The sequence below is a fragment of the Girardinichthys multiradiatus genome, chromosome 3 (genome assembly GCF_021462225.1).
Source record: "Girardinichthys multiradiatus isolate DD_20200921_A chromosome 3, DD_fGirMul_XY1, whole genome shotgun sequence".
Lineage (NCBI taxonomy): Eukaryota > Metazoa > Chordata > Actinopteri > Cyprinodontiformes > Goodeidae > Girardinichthys > Girardinichthys multiradiatus.
The window spans coordinates 5,623,703-5,638,658 of NC_061796.1; the positions used below are offsets into that span (position 1 = coordinate 5,623,703).

At 38.2% G+C, this 14,956-nt stretch overlaps 1 protein-coding gene across 2 annotated transcripts in view; it reads left to right on the plus strand.

The window, feature by feature from the left end:
- aplp1 (amyloid beta (A4) precursor-like protein 1) overlaps positions 1-14,956 on the plus strand; it is a 76,500-nt gene that overhangs the window by 37,893 nt on the left and 23,651 nt on the right. For both annotated transcript variants that reach the window (XM_047359380.1, XM_047359387.1), the window contains exons 2-4: positions 12,041-12,220; positions 13,024-13,153; positions 14,412-14,524. In XM_047359380.1, the coding sequence (XP_047215336.1) occupies positions 12,041-12,220; positions 13,024-13,153; positions 14,412-14,524 (423 nt within the window). The remainder of the gene's footprint in view (positions 1-12,040; positions 12,221-13,023; positions 13,154-14,411; positions 14,525-14,956) is intronic.

Here is a 14,956-nt window from a genome sequence, read left to right on the forward strand (position 1 = left end):
GGTCACCAGTCCATCGCAGGTGACATGAAAGGTTTTTTGTGGTTTTGAAATCATAATTTTTTGAAACCTTGGTATACATTTATGTTGGTAACATGCCCATGTCCACAGTTGGCCATCCTTGTGCAGCAGATTTGTTAAGCACCAGACTACAGGCTGGTGACCTCAGCAGAGAGCCTGACAATTTAACCAACTACTATCAGTTAAGTGTATTTGTTTTACTCTATAAAAACTAGTAATGCAAAAAGGTATGTGTTGAGGGCACATGAAGACTAATATTTAATTAGACAGTTGTTTATGTTTTTGCTTTAGTCAATGTATTAAAATCTAAATAACAATTTAAAAATGTTAGACATAATGTTGATAAAACTAATAATCAATATATTATACTAATTCTGCTACAACAAGAATCATACTTTCTTTTTTGTTTTGAATCAAAGCAGAAAGATTATCTTATAAATTTATCTTTTAAATTCTTGTATAAAAACCATATTAGAGTGAAACCATAGTATTATTATCAAGGTTATCAGACTGTGAGTAAAATATAGACCCATGTCTACTTATTTCTCACTTTTGGTGTATAATATTTCCAAATAGCCATTATCATTGCATTCTTGGCACACTAATGGACTATTGTACCTGCCAGCTGGTGTGGCCTGAATTTTAAGCTATATTTGAAGTTAAATCAAACATCAGAAGCTGGGTTTGGCCTCTGCCTCAGTCCAAGATGAACCATGGTGATTATGGGGCCATCTGCTCCCTGTGTGCCCAGCTGGAGGCTGGAGCGAAGTAATCTGAACTGATGAAGCCCGACTTAGCCTGTGATGTTTGCGCATCTCAGGAATCAAAGCCTTCATGTAATGATTGGCGCCTCAAATGAGGAGGTCTGTTTTGTATTCAGTAGGTATATTCACATCTATGCATGTTATATTGTAGGAAGCCACAGAACATGACAGGGAACACAATGCAATATTTTCATTTGAGCCAATCGGAGTCATCTGAGCAGAAAATTAATGGGTTCAATTAGCCTTTAGTCAGAAATGTAAAGTAATGAGTCAATCCACGGCATAATGTGCTTGATCCTACTTTGTCCGTTCTGCACCGGGAGCGTCTGGCAGACTAATGTTGCCTCTCCCTAATACGCCACACCAGGAAGGAGCCTGATGGAGCCTATTAATAATTAAGCAGCATGATTACAGTGATGTATGCCCCTAATTCTAATTCCATTTATCAGCAGTCTTGAAAAGACGGCCATGCAGAAGAGTGTTGTGCATTGTGTTAAAGCTGATAGAGAAAAGGGCAAAGAGATAGGGTTGGACATAAAAGAAGGCAGAGTGTTCGGATTCTGTCTTGGGAGGAGGCAGAGGAAGAAGAGCAGGAAGACACCCACTATTCAGCCATCTGTGCCCCGAAGACACACAAAGAGCTCAAGAAAAACCTTTGGATGTGTGTTTTTGTGGTTTATAATGTATATGGAAGCTCTATTTGTGAGTTTGTTTGCTACATAAATTATGGCATTAGATCTTTGTGCAATGTTCTGCTAAAGAGCAGGAGCTCATCACTTTACTTGACTGTTAAACGTTTTGTTGTATACATATACAGGGGTTGGACAATGAAACTGAAACACCTGGATTTAGACCACAATAATTTATTAGTATGGTGTAGGGCCTCCTTTTGCAGCCAATACAGCGTCAATTCGTCTTGGGAATGACATATACAAGTCCTGCACAGTGGTCAGAGGGATTGTAAGCCATTCTTCTTGCAGGATAGTGGCCGGGTCACTACGTGATACTGGTGGAGGAAAACGTTTCCTGACTCGCTCCTCCAAAACACCCCAAAGTGGCTCAATAATATTTAGATCTGGTGACTGTGCAGGCCATGGGAGATGTTCAACTTCACTTTCATGTTCATCAAACCAATCTTTCACCAGTCTTGCTGTGTGTATTGGTGCATTGTCATCCTGATACATGGCACCGCCTTCAGGATACAATGTTTGAAACACTGGATGCACATGGTGGTCCTCAAGAATGGTTTGGTAGTCCTTGGCAGTGACGGCCCATCTAGCACAAGTATTGGGCCAAGGGAATGCCATGATATGGCAGCCCAAATCATCACTGATCCACCCCCATGCTTCACTCTGGGCATGCAACAGTCTGGGTAGTACGCTTCTTTGGGACTTCTCCACACCGTAACTCTCTCGGATGTGGGGAAAACAGTAAAGGTGGACTCATCAGAGAACAATACATGTTTCACATTGTCCACAGCCCAAGATTTGCGCTCCTTGCACCATTGAGACCGATGTTTGGCATTGGCATGAGTGACCAAAGGTTTGGCTATAGCAGCCCGGCCGTGTATATTGACCCTGAGGAGCTCCCGACGGACAGTTCTGGTGGAAACAGGAGAGTTGAGGGGCGCATTTAATTCTGCCGTGGTTTGGGCAGCCGTGGTTTTATGTTTTTTGGATACAATCCGGGTTAGCACCCGAACCTCCCTTTCAGACAGCTTCCTCTTGCGTCCACAGTTAATCCTGTTGGATGTGGTTCGTCCTTCTTGGTGGTATGCTGACATTACCCTGGATACCGTGGCTCTTGATACATCACAAAGACTTGCTGTCTTGGTCACAGATGCGCCAGCAAGACGTGCACCAACAATTTGTCCTCTTTTGAACTCTGGTATGTCACCCATAATGTTGTGTGCATTTCAATATTTTGAGCAAAACTGTGCTCTTACCCTGCTAATTGAACCTTCACACTCTGCTTTTACTGGTGCAATGTGCAATCAATGAAGACTGGCTACCAGGCTGGTCCAATTTAGCCACGAAACCTCCCACACTAAAATGACAGGTGTTTCAGTTTCATTGTCCAACCTCTGTAGTTGTATACATACATGTTACCAAATGTTAAAATATGCCGTATATTTGCCCAGAACAGATCTGTACTGACTTTTGTGTTCTGTGTTATTATACAGTTTACAAAAATTAAGACAACCTATTCTGTTTTCAGTTCTGTATTAATAAATGTTCACATGTTGATGTCATGTTGTGTAACAAAAGGAAAGTGATTTATTACAGATGAAACCCAAAAATAATACATTTTTAGGAAATGAACAAAAACAGGCATTTTCTAGTTGATGACAAAGTTTGGACACCTTCTAATACCCCCTATCGCTGAAATAACTTCATTAGATGCTTCTTTTCGCCTATGTACTAGTCTCTATCAGTCTTGTGAAAGTTTTCCCCAACTCCCACTTTCAGCTCTGGGATTTTCGAGGGGTTTCTTTCAGGGATTCACATAAAATATCCATAGATGGCATAGGCTATGCTACGCTATCCAAGACGAAGAATTTTTGTGTTGCTGTACTTGATTAAAATACTTAAGTACATTTTGGGAACATTGAACATCTTTTTTTTTTTTCTTGAGAGAGAGAATGTCCTGTATTGCTTTCAGTTTCATTGTGCCAAAAAAAACAACAAATGTTTAAGGACTTCATATCCAAACATATGCAAGGCTATGCTATGCTTTGCTGCGCTACATATCTTATTCTATGCTATGCTGTTAGTGTAAGTCAGTGTGACACAATTGAGAACAGATAAGAATGCAAAGAAATTATGAAGCTAATAAATCAGACGTATTTAAAGTATTTCACAGATAGGAACCCAAAATCAGAAGCTGAATCCATCACATTTGCAGGATTTGTTTTTTGCTATCAGCACATCCACATTTAAAGACACAACATCTGCCTTGACCGTGTGCTACAGTTCTTCAAAGTGCAGCCCTGCAGCAGCTTGTAAAACGTGACAAATGATGGGTGGGCTCCCCTGCTTTGCCTGCTTTGCTCTTGGCTTGCTTGCAAGGCCGATAGATTGCATCATTATAGAGAATGAAGTCATACTGTAACATACGGGAGGAACAGGTGCTGAAAATTTAATTAGAGCAGGAAGAAAGATGCCAGGAGAACATGCAAATGTACCGCCCTCACCCAAACTCAGTTCTGACTGACACAAACATTTATGTTCAGCTTGCGCCAGATTATATCGGTTGCTTTTTAGTGCTCAGCATGGCGCTGTCATTTCCGGTACAAGACGAATATCTATAAAAATGTCACCAGCTGTCATTAGATATGAACAAGCTGCTCTATAATGACTAAATCAGTGTGTTTTTTTCATCATCAAATAAGCAGATTAGTTCACATGTAGTGGATCTTGAGAAGCATAGCAGAATAACAGGGGAAGTAAGGAAGGCAAATAAATTGGTGAAAATGTTGCAATCCAGTGGATGTGTCTGCCGATATATCACCAGGTTATTAATGATGCAGTCTTACCCCGCAGTGGGAGCTGTCAGGGTACTGAGCTGCTGGGCTTTTCAGCCTCATCAGCACTACAGCATTATATGTGCAGTGCAGGGTTGTTGGGTAGCACCACCGTAGCAGCCTCTGAACACCCCCAGCCTCTTCTATGTGTGGTAATGCTATGAATGCCTCTGTGCTACAGTTCTTTCAACAAGAAAATACAGTTTACATGGATGTCCTCTGTCTTGAAAGCTTGTACAACAATGTAAACTCTGCAAAACACACATTTTTATTTTGCTACCATGTCATACTCTAGTTTTAAACATAAACAAGGAATTTGATAGCAATAATATTTCAAACATCAGACCTGTGTCATTTGTTCTATTATAAGTATTTCAGCTTCAGAGATTTGAAATTTATTGGGTTCTTTCTTTACTCATGTTCCATCCCCTAGGCCAGGTTCATAAAAATTGGCTTGATAGTTTTATTTAATCCCCTCTTCAGACAGACATATGAAACAACAAATGCATAATTTCTAGGCTTTAATCCAACTTGCCATCTTTACCAGGTAGCTTCTGCCCTTGATGCTGTGGTGTTCAATGCCTTTATAAAGTGTGCAGGCTTCTTTCACCGTCAGCCTCCCGTTTTGTGTGTATGGAGATTGGCTGCACTGGTGTGTTCCGATGTGTTAGGCTGGTTTCAAGAAGCAAATTTCTATCTTTTCTTATGTTAATGTGGGTATTTTCACTTAAACAAAACTCCAGCAAAGAAAGTTTAGTTTTTATAAAGTAATAAAAGCTTAGTACGCACAGAGCTGCACAGAGAAAGAAGGCTGGTCAGAAACAAAAAAGTTTTATATTTTTCTAATCAGTGAACATACATAAGTGCTACAAAGTCGCACTGACAACAGCACTCTTCCATATAGGGAATCTTTCATTGAATAAAGAAGACATAAAGTTAGCTATTTTCAGTTTGAGTGAGGTGTTTAAAAATGAGGCCAGAGGAACCACAGGGGTGTGAGAGTTAGGTTTGGACGATATTAGGAGAATATACAATAAGCGATAATACTGCTGAATGTTGCAATAGTGATATTACTTTTGATGAATAAACAAATGATTAGAAAAGTGTTATTGTCTTAGACCCCAGAAAATTATTATTCTATCCAATAAATATTTTCTTTTCATATTTCCATCTCACCCACAATGTTTTACTGAAAAACTTACCTCAGGCTGGCGCCTGCTGCTTTAGCGTTAATACAACTTAGCTTTACCTTGTAAAACGTGTTATGCTGCATTAAACAAGTGTCACCAAGCATATTACAGGCATAGAGAGCTTGAATGCATGACACTTAAATACCTATAATATTAATAATTAAAATCCCGGCAGTTCTTCGCAATATGTATATTGCGTAGAGTGATGTCACGATAACAATAAATGTGCTATATACAAATTAACAGTCTTTAAAATAGAAAAGAGACAACCTAAAAATAAATACATATAAAAACAATTAAATAAAGTTAAATTATCTGTAATCACTACGTGGTATAAAACATGCCTGCTTTTACCTTAATTAATTAACTAAATAATGATACTTTTAGTGTAAGTTTGTGTATCTGCTTCATTCAAAACATCATATCTTAGTTTAGTTCTTAGATAAAAAACAAATTAGATCAAATCTGCATCGGCAGGTCAGAGCTTTTTTTGCTTTCGGTGTGGCTTCGTTTTTAGCTTTTTTTAGAGTAGGTGTCTGTTTTTGTTTTTTTGTTTGGGATTTTTCCTTTTGTTCTTTTTGATGAAGCATTCAAAAAACGAGTTAGAAAGAAGCTAATTCAGGGTTCAAGTTCAAGCGTAGTATTTGCAGATTCTTACAGGAGTCTACAACGTACTTTTTTCTCTTTATTGCGCAGTAAAGGTGCACAATCTGGCAAGTCTGCGATTATCGAAGTGCAAGAAAAAACCTTCAGAATTTAACAAAATGCATTCCAATCCTACAGCTATTTATAATTCAGACAGATTTAAAGCAAAGGTTCCCAACCACCGCACCACCATCACTGAGCAACATATACACTATTTCTTATCAGATGCTGTGTTGAGGGAGCATCTCACAGAGGGAGCTAATCTCGTTCCCGATCTGGTTTGAGACCTCCAATCTAGCCTTGCAGGACTGGACAAGAGGTCAGGGTCTCGGGCTCCTGATGGACTGCTATTGATTCAGGGTAAAGGTGGCGATACAGTTGCAGTCGCTCAGTATTGATTTTCTGCAAGTGCAGTAGTGGAGAGCTGGCAGAATGAGAGAGCTGGAGCGGCTGTGTTATCTTCCCAACTAACCGGAAGTTTATGTATTTATTTTGTATTTATTTGTCTTTGTGGCTCTAACCTTCTCTGACACAGAGAGGTATGTCTGTGGAGGAAGGAGCTCAGCAGAGAGACATTTTGAGCAGCTTTAGCAGTGTTTTCCCATGCTTACCCTACACATGTTAAGCCACACGGAAATGTCCCTTGAGTTATCTCCACTCAGTCCTCGATGTCCTCAAATAAAAAAAAACTGGAATTGAATAATTAAAAAATGGAATTTTAATAATGAATCTTGAGATGTGAAAATAATAGGTATAAAAAAAATGATTTTACAGGCCACTAAGGTATGTGGTTGTGCTTGCTAATATAGGGCTATGTTAAGAGAACAAGAAAACTGAATTTATTTACCTAAGAGCCAACACAATAAGAGTATGACTTCCAACCTCATATATTACCTGGACTACAAAGTAATTGGAAATTGAAGAAAAACATCTAATAGCTTCTTACGTTTCTTTCAGAAAGAAGCAAGCAGTCATCCACCAATTAGTGAGAAAAGTTGACTACATGGTATTATACAAGCAAAACAGAGCAAAATCTTGCTCAGACCATGAAATATTGAAAATTATGTTGTGCGTGATACACACAGAGAGCACACTGTGCTCATGTTTGAATTCAGTGTGTGGCCCGAAGATAAAATTCTACCATGTCAATAACAACCCCAATCTGTCAAGAATTGGTGTGAATGATGAAGAAGACCCAGATGCAGAACACACTGGAGACAGGGGATGACTGAGTACTCCAATAAATGAGACGGGAGACTGAACAAACAAGAAATAATACGACAGAGATGAACAAATCCCAGGTGGGGTATATATGCTGAGAAATGACAAGTTCTGAACAGGTGAGCAACCGTTGGTATTAACCCAAGTTTGAAGCACAAACAGGAATCCATTTTACCCAAGTGATCATGGTGTTATAAAATAAAACAAGGAATGAAGCAAACACCATCGGAATTTAAAATATAAGCTGTGCAGAAACAAACTACAGGTAACTAAGAGTAACTAAAGCTAAACCCCATTACAATCAGGAGAACTAGAATAATTCAGCAAATAAAAGAAGAAAAGCAAACTATGAACATATCTACATTCATGACATCTTCAGTATTATTTAGTTCAGGGGTAAATATTTACTCCTGGTTTAGTTTTTACCTGCACTTTGCCATTTCCTTCCAACGTCCTCCCATTTTGTACACCTTCCACAACCCAAATAGCCATTTTTGCCCTCAATGCAACAAAATGTTTCCCTTGATTCACAGAGCCTAAATGATCCTTCAAAAAATATTAGATACCTTCCACATAAAAAAGGATTCTATGTTTAAGGAATCACAATATTATTTGTTGTTTTAAGATTTAGAACAAGCAAAAACACTTAACTTAAAAGAACTGAATGAATGCATTTTCTTTAATATATGATGTAGAAAAATCGAGACAACAAAATTCATGGCCCAATGATTAATATAGGACTGAACCTAAATAATTAATTTTCCCATCATTCTCATACTGTTGTTTAAGTTACATAGAAACACATTTTTCCTCTTTAAGTCTAACAACACTGTTCAGTTCTAATATAAAATGAGCCACATGTGGCTCCAGACCCTTTTCTATCTACTTAACTGTAGCACATCAGTTTTTTGAGGAATTCTTGCCACAATTACAAAAATTGTATGCTATTTTTAAAAGATTTTTTGTTACAGTCTCTACCAATTTAATGAGATTCTGCTCCCCATTTTGGCAGTGGACTCTTATGCAACAAAAGATAATGAGTCCTGATCAAATCAAAAACACACTGAGCGACCTCCAGCTGGTAGAACGTATTTACTATATCCATTTACCCACACTTTCCTATCAGTACACAATAAATAGAATAAAGAGTATTACTTTAAATAAACATGAGTCAATATGAGTGGGGAACATCCCCAAAGGCAGGTAAGAACCAACAGGCTTGGTACTAAACATTCTTTGGTAGGCAACTTCTTACCATACCCCAAAAGTCAGTTATTAAAAAGAAAAGTGTAAAAGTTTGAAAACGTAAAGGGGCCTGAAAATATAACCACTTTACCGAAAAAGAACACATACTTCTTTCTTGGTTTTCAAGTTCTCGTTTTTGTCTCAATGAATAAATTCACTGGTGGGGCTCTGCATGTATGCTGTGTTAAGCATGAGCTGGTCCCCATTAGCAGGTTAAACCGAGGATTTAACCAAATCTAAACAGTATCCATCATAACTTAAAAGTTTTTTAATTAGATCTCATAAAGTGCCAGAGGGATCCTAGTTTTCTCCAGCTGCAAGTGGCATCAAGTAAAACAGTTCTATCCATCCCTCACTTGTTGCTGCACACTGTAGGTCAGCTGGCTGAAAGGGGGCTGTTATACTTTACTCTCACAAGAAATTTTGCAGTATGGAAAGATTCCCAAAAAAACTAACTGCCGAGGTGTGGAGGCTAAAGAAGCACTAACTTTTTAAAGTTAGTTAATTTAGCATTTATTTAATATTTTTGCTTACATCTAATAAAAATAAATTCAGAATAATTCCAGCTGTGATCCAATATGTTATATCATTTTAGTAGTTGTTGGAATAATTATTTCTTTTGCACATTAAATAAAAGTAATTAGATTATGTGTACACTTTCCTTAACATCGTGTTATCACTGTGAAACAAGGACATTTTTGCTCAGTGTTATTATATTGCTGCTATATGTGCAACATCTTCCCTTTGATCTTAAATACCATCTAGGTAGGATTGACAGTTTTAGACATTAGCCTGTCCTTATGATCTGTTTTTTGATGGTATGCTTTGTTAGGCAGTGATTATTGAAAAATAGCATAGCTTAAAAAAGTACCAAGAGAATGGAAGAAAATTCAGAGGATGAATATCATTTGTCTTACTCAAAGCAGAGGGAGTAAACTTTGCCTGTATCAGAGTATATAGCAGATAAGATTGTGTACAGCTTATGACCCTGGTAGGGGTTTAAAAAATATAAAATCCACACCAACGTCTGCTTCTGTAAGTGTTACAAAGCAAATTATGCAACCATAAACCCCAAAATTCTTGATGTGCTTTGGGAAACGGTGGGTCGTTTTAAAAAGCAGATCCGTAGTTTACGAAAGGAAAAATCTACTAAGGCACACAGAAACACAAACTCCTTTTAATTTAATTAGAATGCATAGACTGCTGAGGGCTTATTGTATTTATTGTACATTTACTGCTAGGGTTTTAAATATTTATTTTATCCCATATAAATTTTAATTAGGACTTCAAACACTTTAGCTCTGTTCGGCCCAAGTAGGGCTTTTCCTTTGATCATACGTCACTCTCCCCTATTTCTTCTCCTACATTTCTTCCCCTCGGGCTTCATGCTTCTAATTGGCGCTGCGTTGCTCTCATCTTGTCTGCTGTCAGTAGGTCTATCTCTGTCTCTCTGTCAACCCATATGAAAAGAACACGGCCGAACACTGGCTGTAGGCGATGCGGGATGCCTTATTGTTCAGCGGGGGTGGGGGCACTCAGAGTTGGACAGTTAACAATGTAACATATTCTGTAACATTAATGCTGCTGTACCAAAGAAACTCACAAAGCTATTCTCAAATGTCTTGGTTAACATGTATTCTTTGCATCTCAGGCATCAAACAGAACATGGAACATGTTTTATTGTCATAATGCTTGAGGGATCTATGGAAACTCTGTTTTGTCTGTTAAAGAAGAGGAAGTCCTTGTGTTGTTGTGTTTATAGGGCTATCCTGCCCCTCCCTTCCTTTATTCCTCCCCTGGCTCCCTCTGTCTCTGTGCTGCATGTTAATGTAGTGAGGTAACACATCGGTCAATGAGCTTGTATTAACACCTGACTCCCGGACCTATCCAATGTTTGTTCCTTGCTGTGGGCTCCCCTGAGCCCTCCCCTAGGCAGATGCAGCATCTCCCACGATCAATGACAGTTTTCTACAAGGCCAGGGGAGGAAAGCAAGGGAAAGAGGCGGATGGAAGCAGTCTTTGGTGTGCTCCTGTACACTTTATGTGTCACCGATCAGGGCCAATAAAGTTAAAAATCATCCAATTCCTGTCAGCAGCATAATTCTCAGTGTTTCTCCATGGTTTAAATTTTCAATTGTCTTTACCATCTTATATTAGCATTTAACACTCTTATGCATTACTGAAATAGCATTATCCATATTTATTTACTTCAGAATATAGATCTTTACCTTAAATTGGAGATCTCCTTAAGGCTGCCATTTCCAAATTCAGCATGTTCCATGACAGACAGGGATTGAAAGTTCAAATGGATAAAACAGAGCAATTTTGCTTCTTGTTATCCCCTAAAAGTCCTTCTGTGTCTGTTTCCTCTACATAAATGTAAAGCAAACATGCATTTAGAGATTAGAAAATAGTCTCTTTTTAAATAGCCTTTTCCATCTCTGAGCTTTTTCTTTATGTATCACTGATGCCTAAAATGGCTTACGTTTAGTCTTTTTCCCTCAGAAACAACTTCGAAAACTGGTGGTACTTAGTGTCTAGATCTGATTTTTGAATTTGCAAAAGTCTGGGGGTGTTTTTTATTTATTTATCTGAAACTAATCCAGTTAGTAAAAGAAAGCTTTCATACTTCAACCCAGCCCAACATTTGTGAAGACATCCATGCAGCCAAAATCAGCTGGGCATAAATTATGGGACTTTCAGAGAAGTCTCTGCACCCTTATTAGGACACTTATAAGAAGATACCTGATAAAGATGAGAAGTTGGATTAGAGCCTAGGGAGGTTTATTGTAATTAACAGTTTTGACTTTGATGAAGAAATTATGTGCTTGTTATATCTGTAGGGAGATCAAACAAAAAAACTATTAAACTAGTATTCATGATATTGGACTTTATTTTAAGCACTGTAATTATACAGGTAAGACAAGCCTTCTTTGTTCAGTAAAACATTCACACTGAAGAGTGTTGTTGTCATTGTAGTTAGTATGATGCTTTCATCTATTGGTAAAACATCAGAGCTCGCATTCACAAAGAATAGTGTGTCTAAAAAAATATCTCCTATGGGTGTCATTCTAAGAAAAATCTTACAATTCTCGAATTGTACGATTTGTTGGGGAATTTTCTAGATAAAAGTTATTCACGAAGCCTCTTAGGTCTTAAGAGAGCTCCCAAAAGTTGACCAGTTTTTGTCACTTTTTTAGTTCGTTGGTTTGCTGTGCTCTTTTTGAAGCCTTCCACATACGCTCCAGTCGATTCTCCTGTGCATTATCCACACCTACTTTTTCGATCTTCCACCTCTTCTCATTCTTGCACTCAGGCTTTTCTGATGTCAGATAGTGCTTGAATTATCTACCCTGAATCAGCTTCATATTCAATAATATCTGCCTTTGTGTTGGTGTTAACTCGCCTCTCTTCTCTTCCCCTTTGATCTGCAGGCTCTTGCCATGGCCGAGGTAAACGGGCCGAGTCCCCTGCTGGCAGAGCCACAGATCGCCATGTTTTGCGGCCGACAGCTTCTGCACATGAACATACAAACCGGGCAGTGGGAGCCAGACCCTCAGGGCCGCCAGGGCTGCTTCAAAGAACCCAACGAAATCCTGTCTTACTGTCAGGAGGTAGGGATCTGAGCTTGGAAGATTAAACAACAGCATTACTATAAAAATCACACAGTTGTTTACATTTGTTTTCTGTTTTGGGTTGTCTTCCCCATTAAATCTATATATTAACTATATATAGTAAAGAGTTGGCGGTGTGCTGAAATATTACAATATTTCATTTGTGCCACCGTCCTCCTGTCCTCTTCTTGTTGCCTTTTACCATATGTGTGTTTTTAATGGCACACATGCTCCTGAAACACTCCTTCTGTAAGAATGTCAATTTGAAGTAAAGCAGCAAAAGACCCAGACGCCACCTGGAGGCCAAAACAGGCATCACTGCTGCAGATGGCATCCTTAGAGCTAAAAGGCCTCTAGTGGGATTATCTGACACATAATGCATCTGCAGTGCCTTTCACACAAAGCTTTGCTTTTATCTTTTGCATTCAAACAGATAGCATTTAAGCCCGCATCTAGACCGAGCTATTTACATACCTGCTGCTATTAAACCTCAACGTGAGCTTGCATTATAAACAATGGAGCTACATTCTAAGTGAAATTACATGTAAAATTTAAAATATACCTCTAGTGAGGTGTTTCTAATGTCACTTTAAACAAAAAGATATTATATATTTCTAAAATCCATTGCATGAATGTTTTCCCTGTCAGTTTTCTCCCTCCTCTTCCTCCTCCTCTCTGATCCTGGAAATTATCTTCTACCTCTTACTTTTAAAAGGTTCCCTTGTCTGAATCCCCCCTGTTCTGTCCACCTACCAATTTGTATTTGTGTCTTTGGCGTCTCTGCATGCACCCGTACCATCCAGATGTACCCTGCGCTTCCAATCTCGCACATAGAGGAGTCTAAAAGACCTGTCACCATCCCTGCCTGGTGCAAGAAAGGATTGGGCCACTGTCAGACGCACCCCTTCATCGTCCTGCCCTACCGCTGTCTGGGTAAGAAGGAACCATATCAAGGGCATTATATTCAACAAAAAGAAAATACAATGTTCCAATGCAGTCTGGAAAAATATGCAATTTTATTTCATCGTTTTCCAAATCTGGATAAGTAAAAACCCAAATATCTATGGACAACTGTTTAGGTTTCCAGACTTCATTCCCTAATCCAATATCCTAAATACACAAATCTGAATTCCTGATAAATAAAGTTGTTTTTTTTTTCATATCAGTGTCACCCTGATTTCTTTAAATTGATTTGTGTTTATGTATACCCACGTTACTGCCTGTATGACCTCTAAGGCCCATTATATCAGAGTTTCGGAATGTTATATTTATAATAATTTCCTGACAATAGACTAAACATGGGCAAGTCATTGATATCGATGTAAATCAAGGTTCAACAAAATGAAAGCATCGAAATTGCTAAAATCATCTTGCAAACTATTTGTATAGGTAAAATTCATTTAAATAAGGACCATAAAAAGAGCTGGGGTAACAGAAGTTTTCTTTGGCTGTGTGGAGCAGAGTAATCCAGTTCCACCCCTCCCCCAATTGCTGCTGTGCACTGCCCTGTCAGCTGTCTGAAAGAAGACTTATACACTATACTCTGGCTTGCAGCAAATAATTTGTGTTTTCTGTGTTTGATAAAAGGAATTAAGTCACATTATTTTAATTTTTTGTGTAAATACTATAAGATTAAATCATAAATCTCTGGTAGGGTTATAATAAGAAAATCTCATATTGGCCTATGCCCTGTCCAGGATGCTAGAAACATATTCAGAAGAAAAACAGAAGTGTTTGCCTGTATTAAAAGTTTAAAGTTGTATTTTATGTCCAGATCATAGGCTTGAAAACATCAGTCTGTGTGTAATAAACCTATCAGCATTGTTGGGTTTACCAACGCAGAACAAACTTTAGTATGTTGTTTAGATGTATTTTCTTCTCTGGGCCACTAGGGGGCCACATTGGATAATATTAACTTAATGATTGGGAGTTGTGTGCTCATCAGCACTTTTTATTCTACTCTACGGGCTGTTGAATAGGTTGTTTCATTTTTTGGTAAACCTTAAGCAGCATGTAAAATTGGAAAGTATTGTTGAATTAATTGTAATTAATATATAACATAATACAAAATGACTTGCATTTATGGTCAATGTTTTTGAACATTTTACATTCACTTTAATTAAAGCACACTTAATGAATTATTTAATTTGATACTTCATTCTAGTTTTGATTTCCCTTTTTTCTGCTGCAGAAGGCGAGTATGTGAGCGAGGCTCTTCTGGTGCCCGACAGATGCCGTTTTCTCCACCAGGAGCAGATGGACATCTGTGAGAGTTACGTCTACTGGCACAACATCGCCAAAGAGGTAGGAACAAGTTCTGTTTTAACCGAGCTTGTGCAATTAGGGTTGAAGTGGGAAGTTTTAAAACTAGTGGGGTGATTACTTTTTGTGTGTCTGTGCATGTTTAAAAAAGCTAATCCAGTTCAGACCTAAAACATTTTACACTCCTGAGAGCAGTACTGCAGAGCACAAAGATAGCAGAGTTTTATTAACTCTCCCTCACATCACATTCCTGTATTTCATGTTTCATTCACCAAAATTAATGAACTCTTATAGTAGCTTGAAAAAATATTGGGAGTATTTATACAACTTTTTTGGATTTTGTCTCATTTATTTAGATTTTGTAAAGTGGAAAAGAAATATGCATGGTTTACCAAAGATTTTACCAGTAAAAACCTAAACTGTGGTGTGTGTTTGTATTCAGCCCAGTCAAACTTTGGCTTCAGTTCAAGCTGT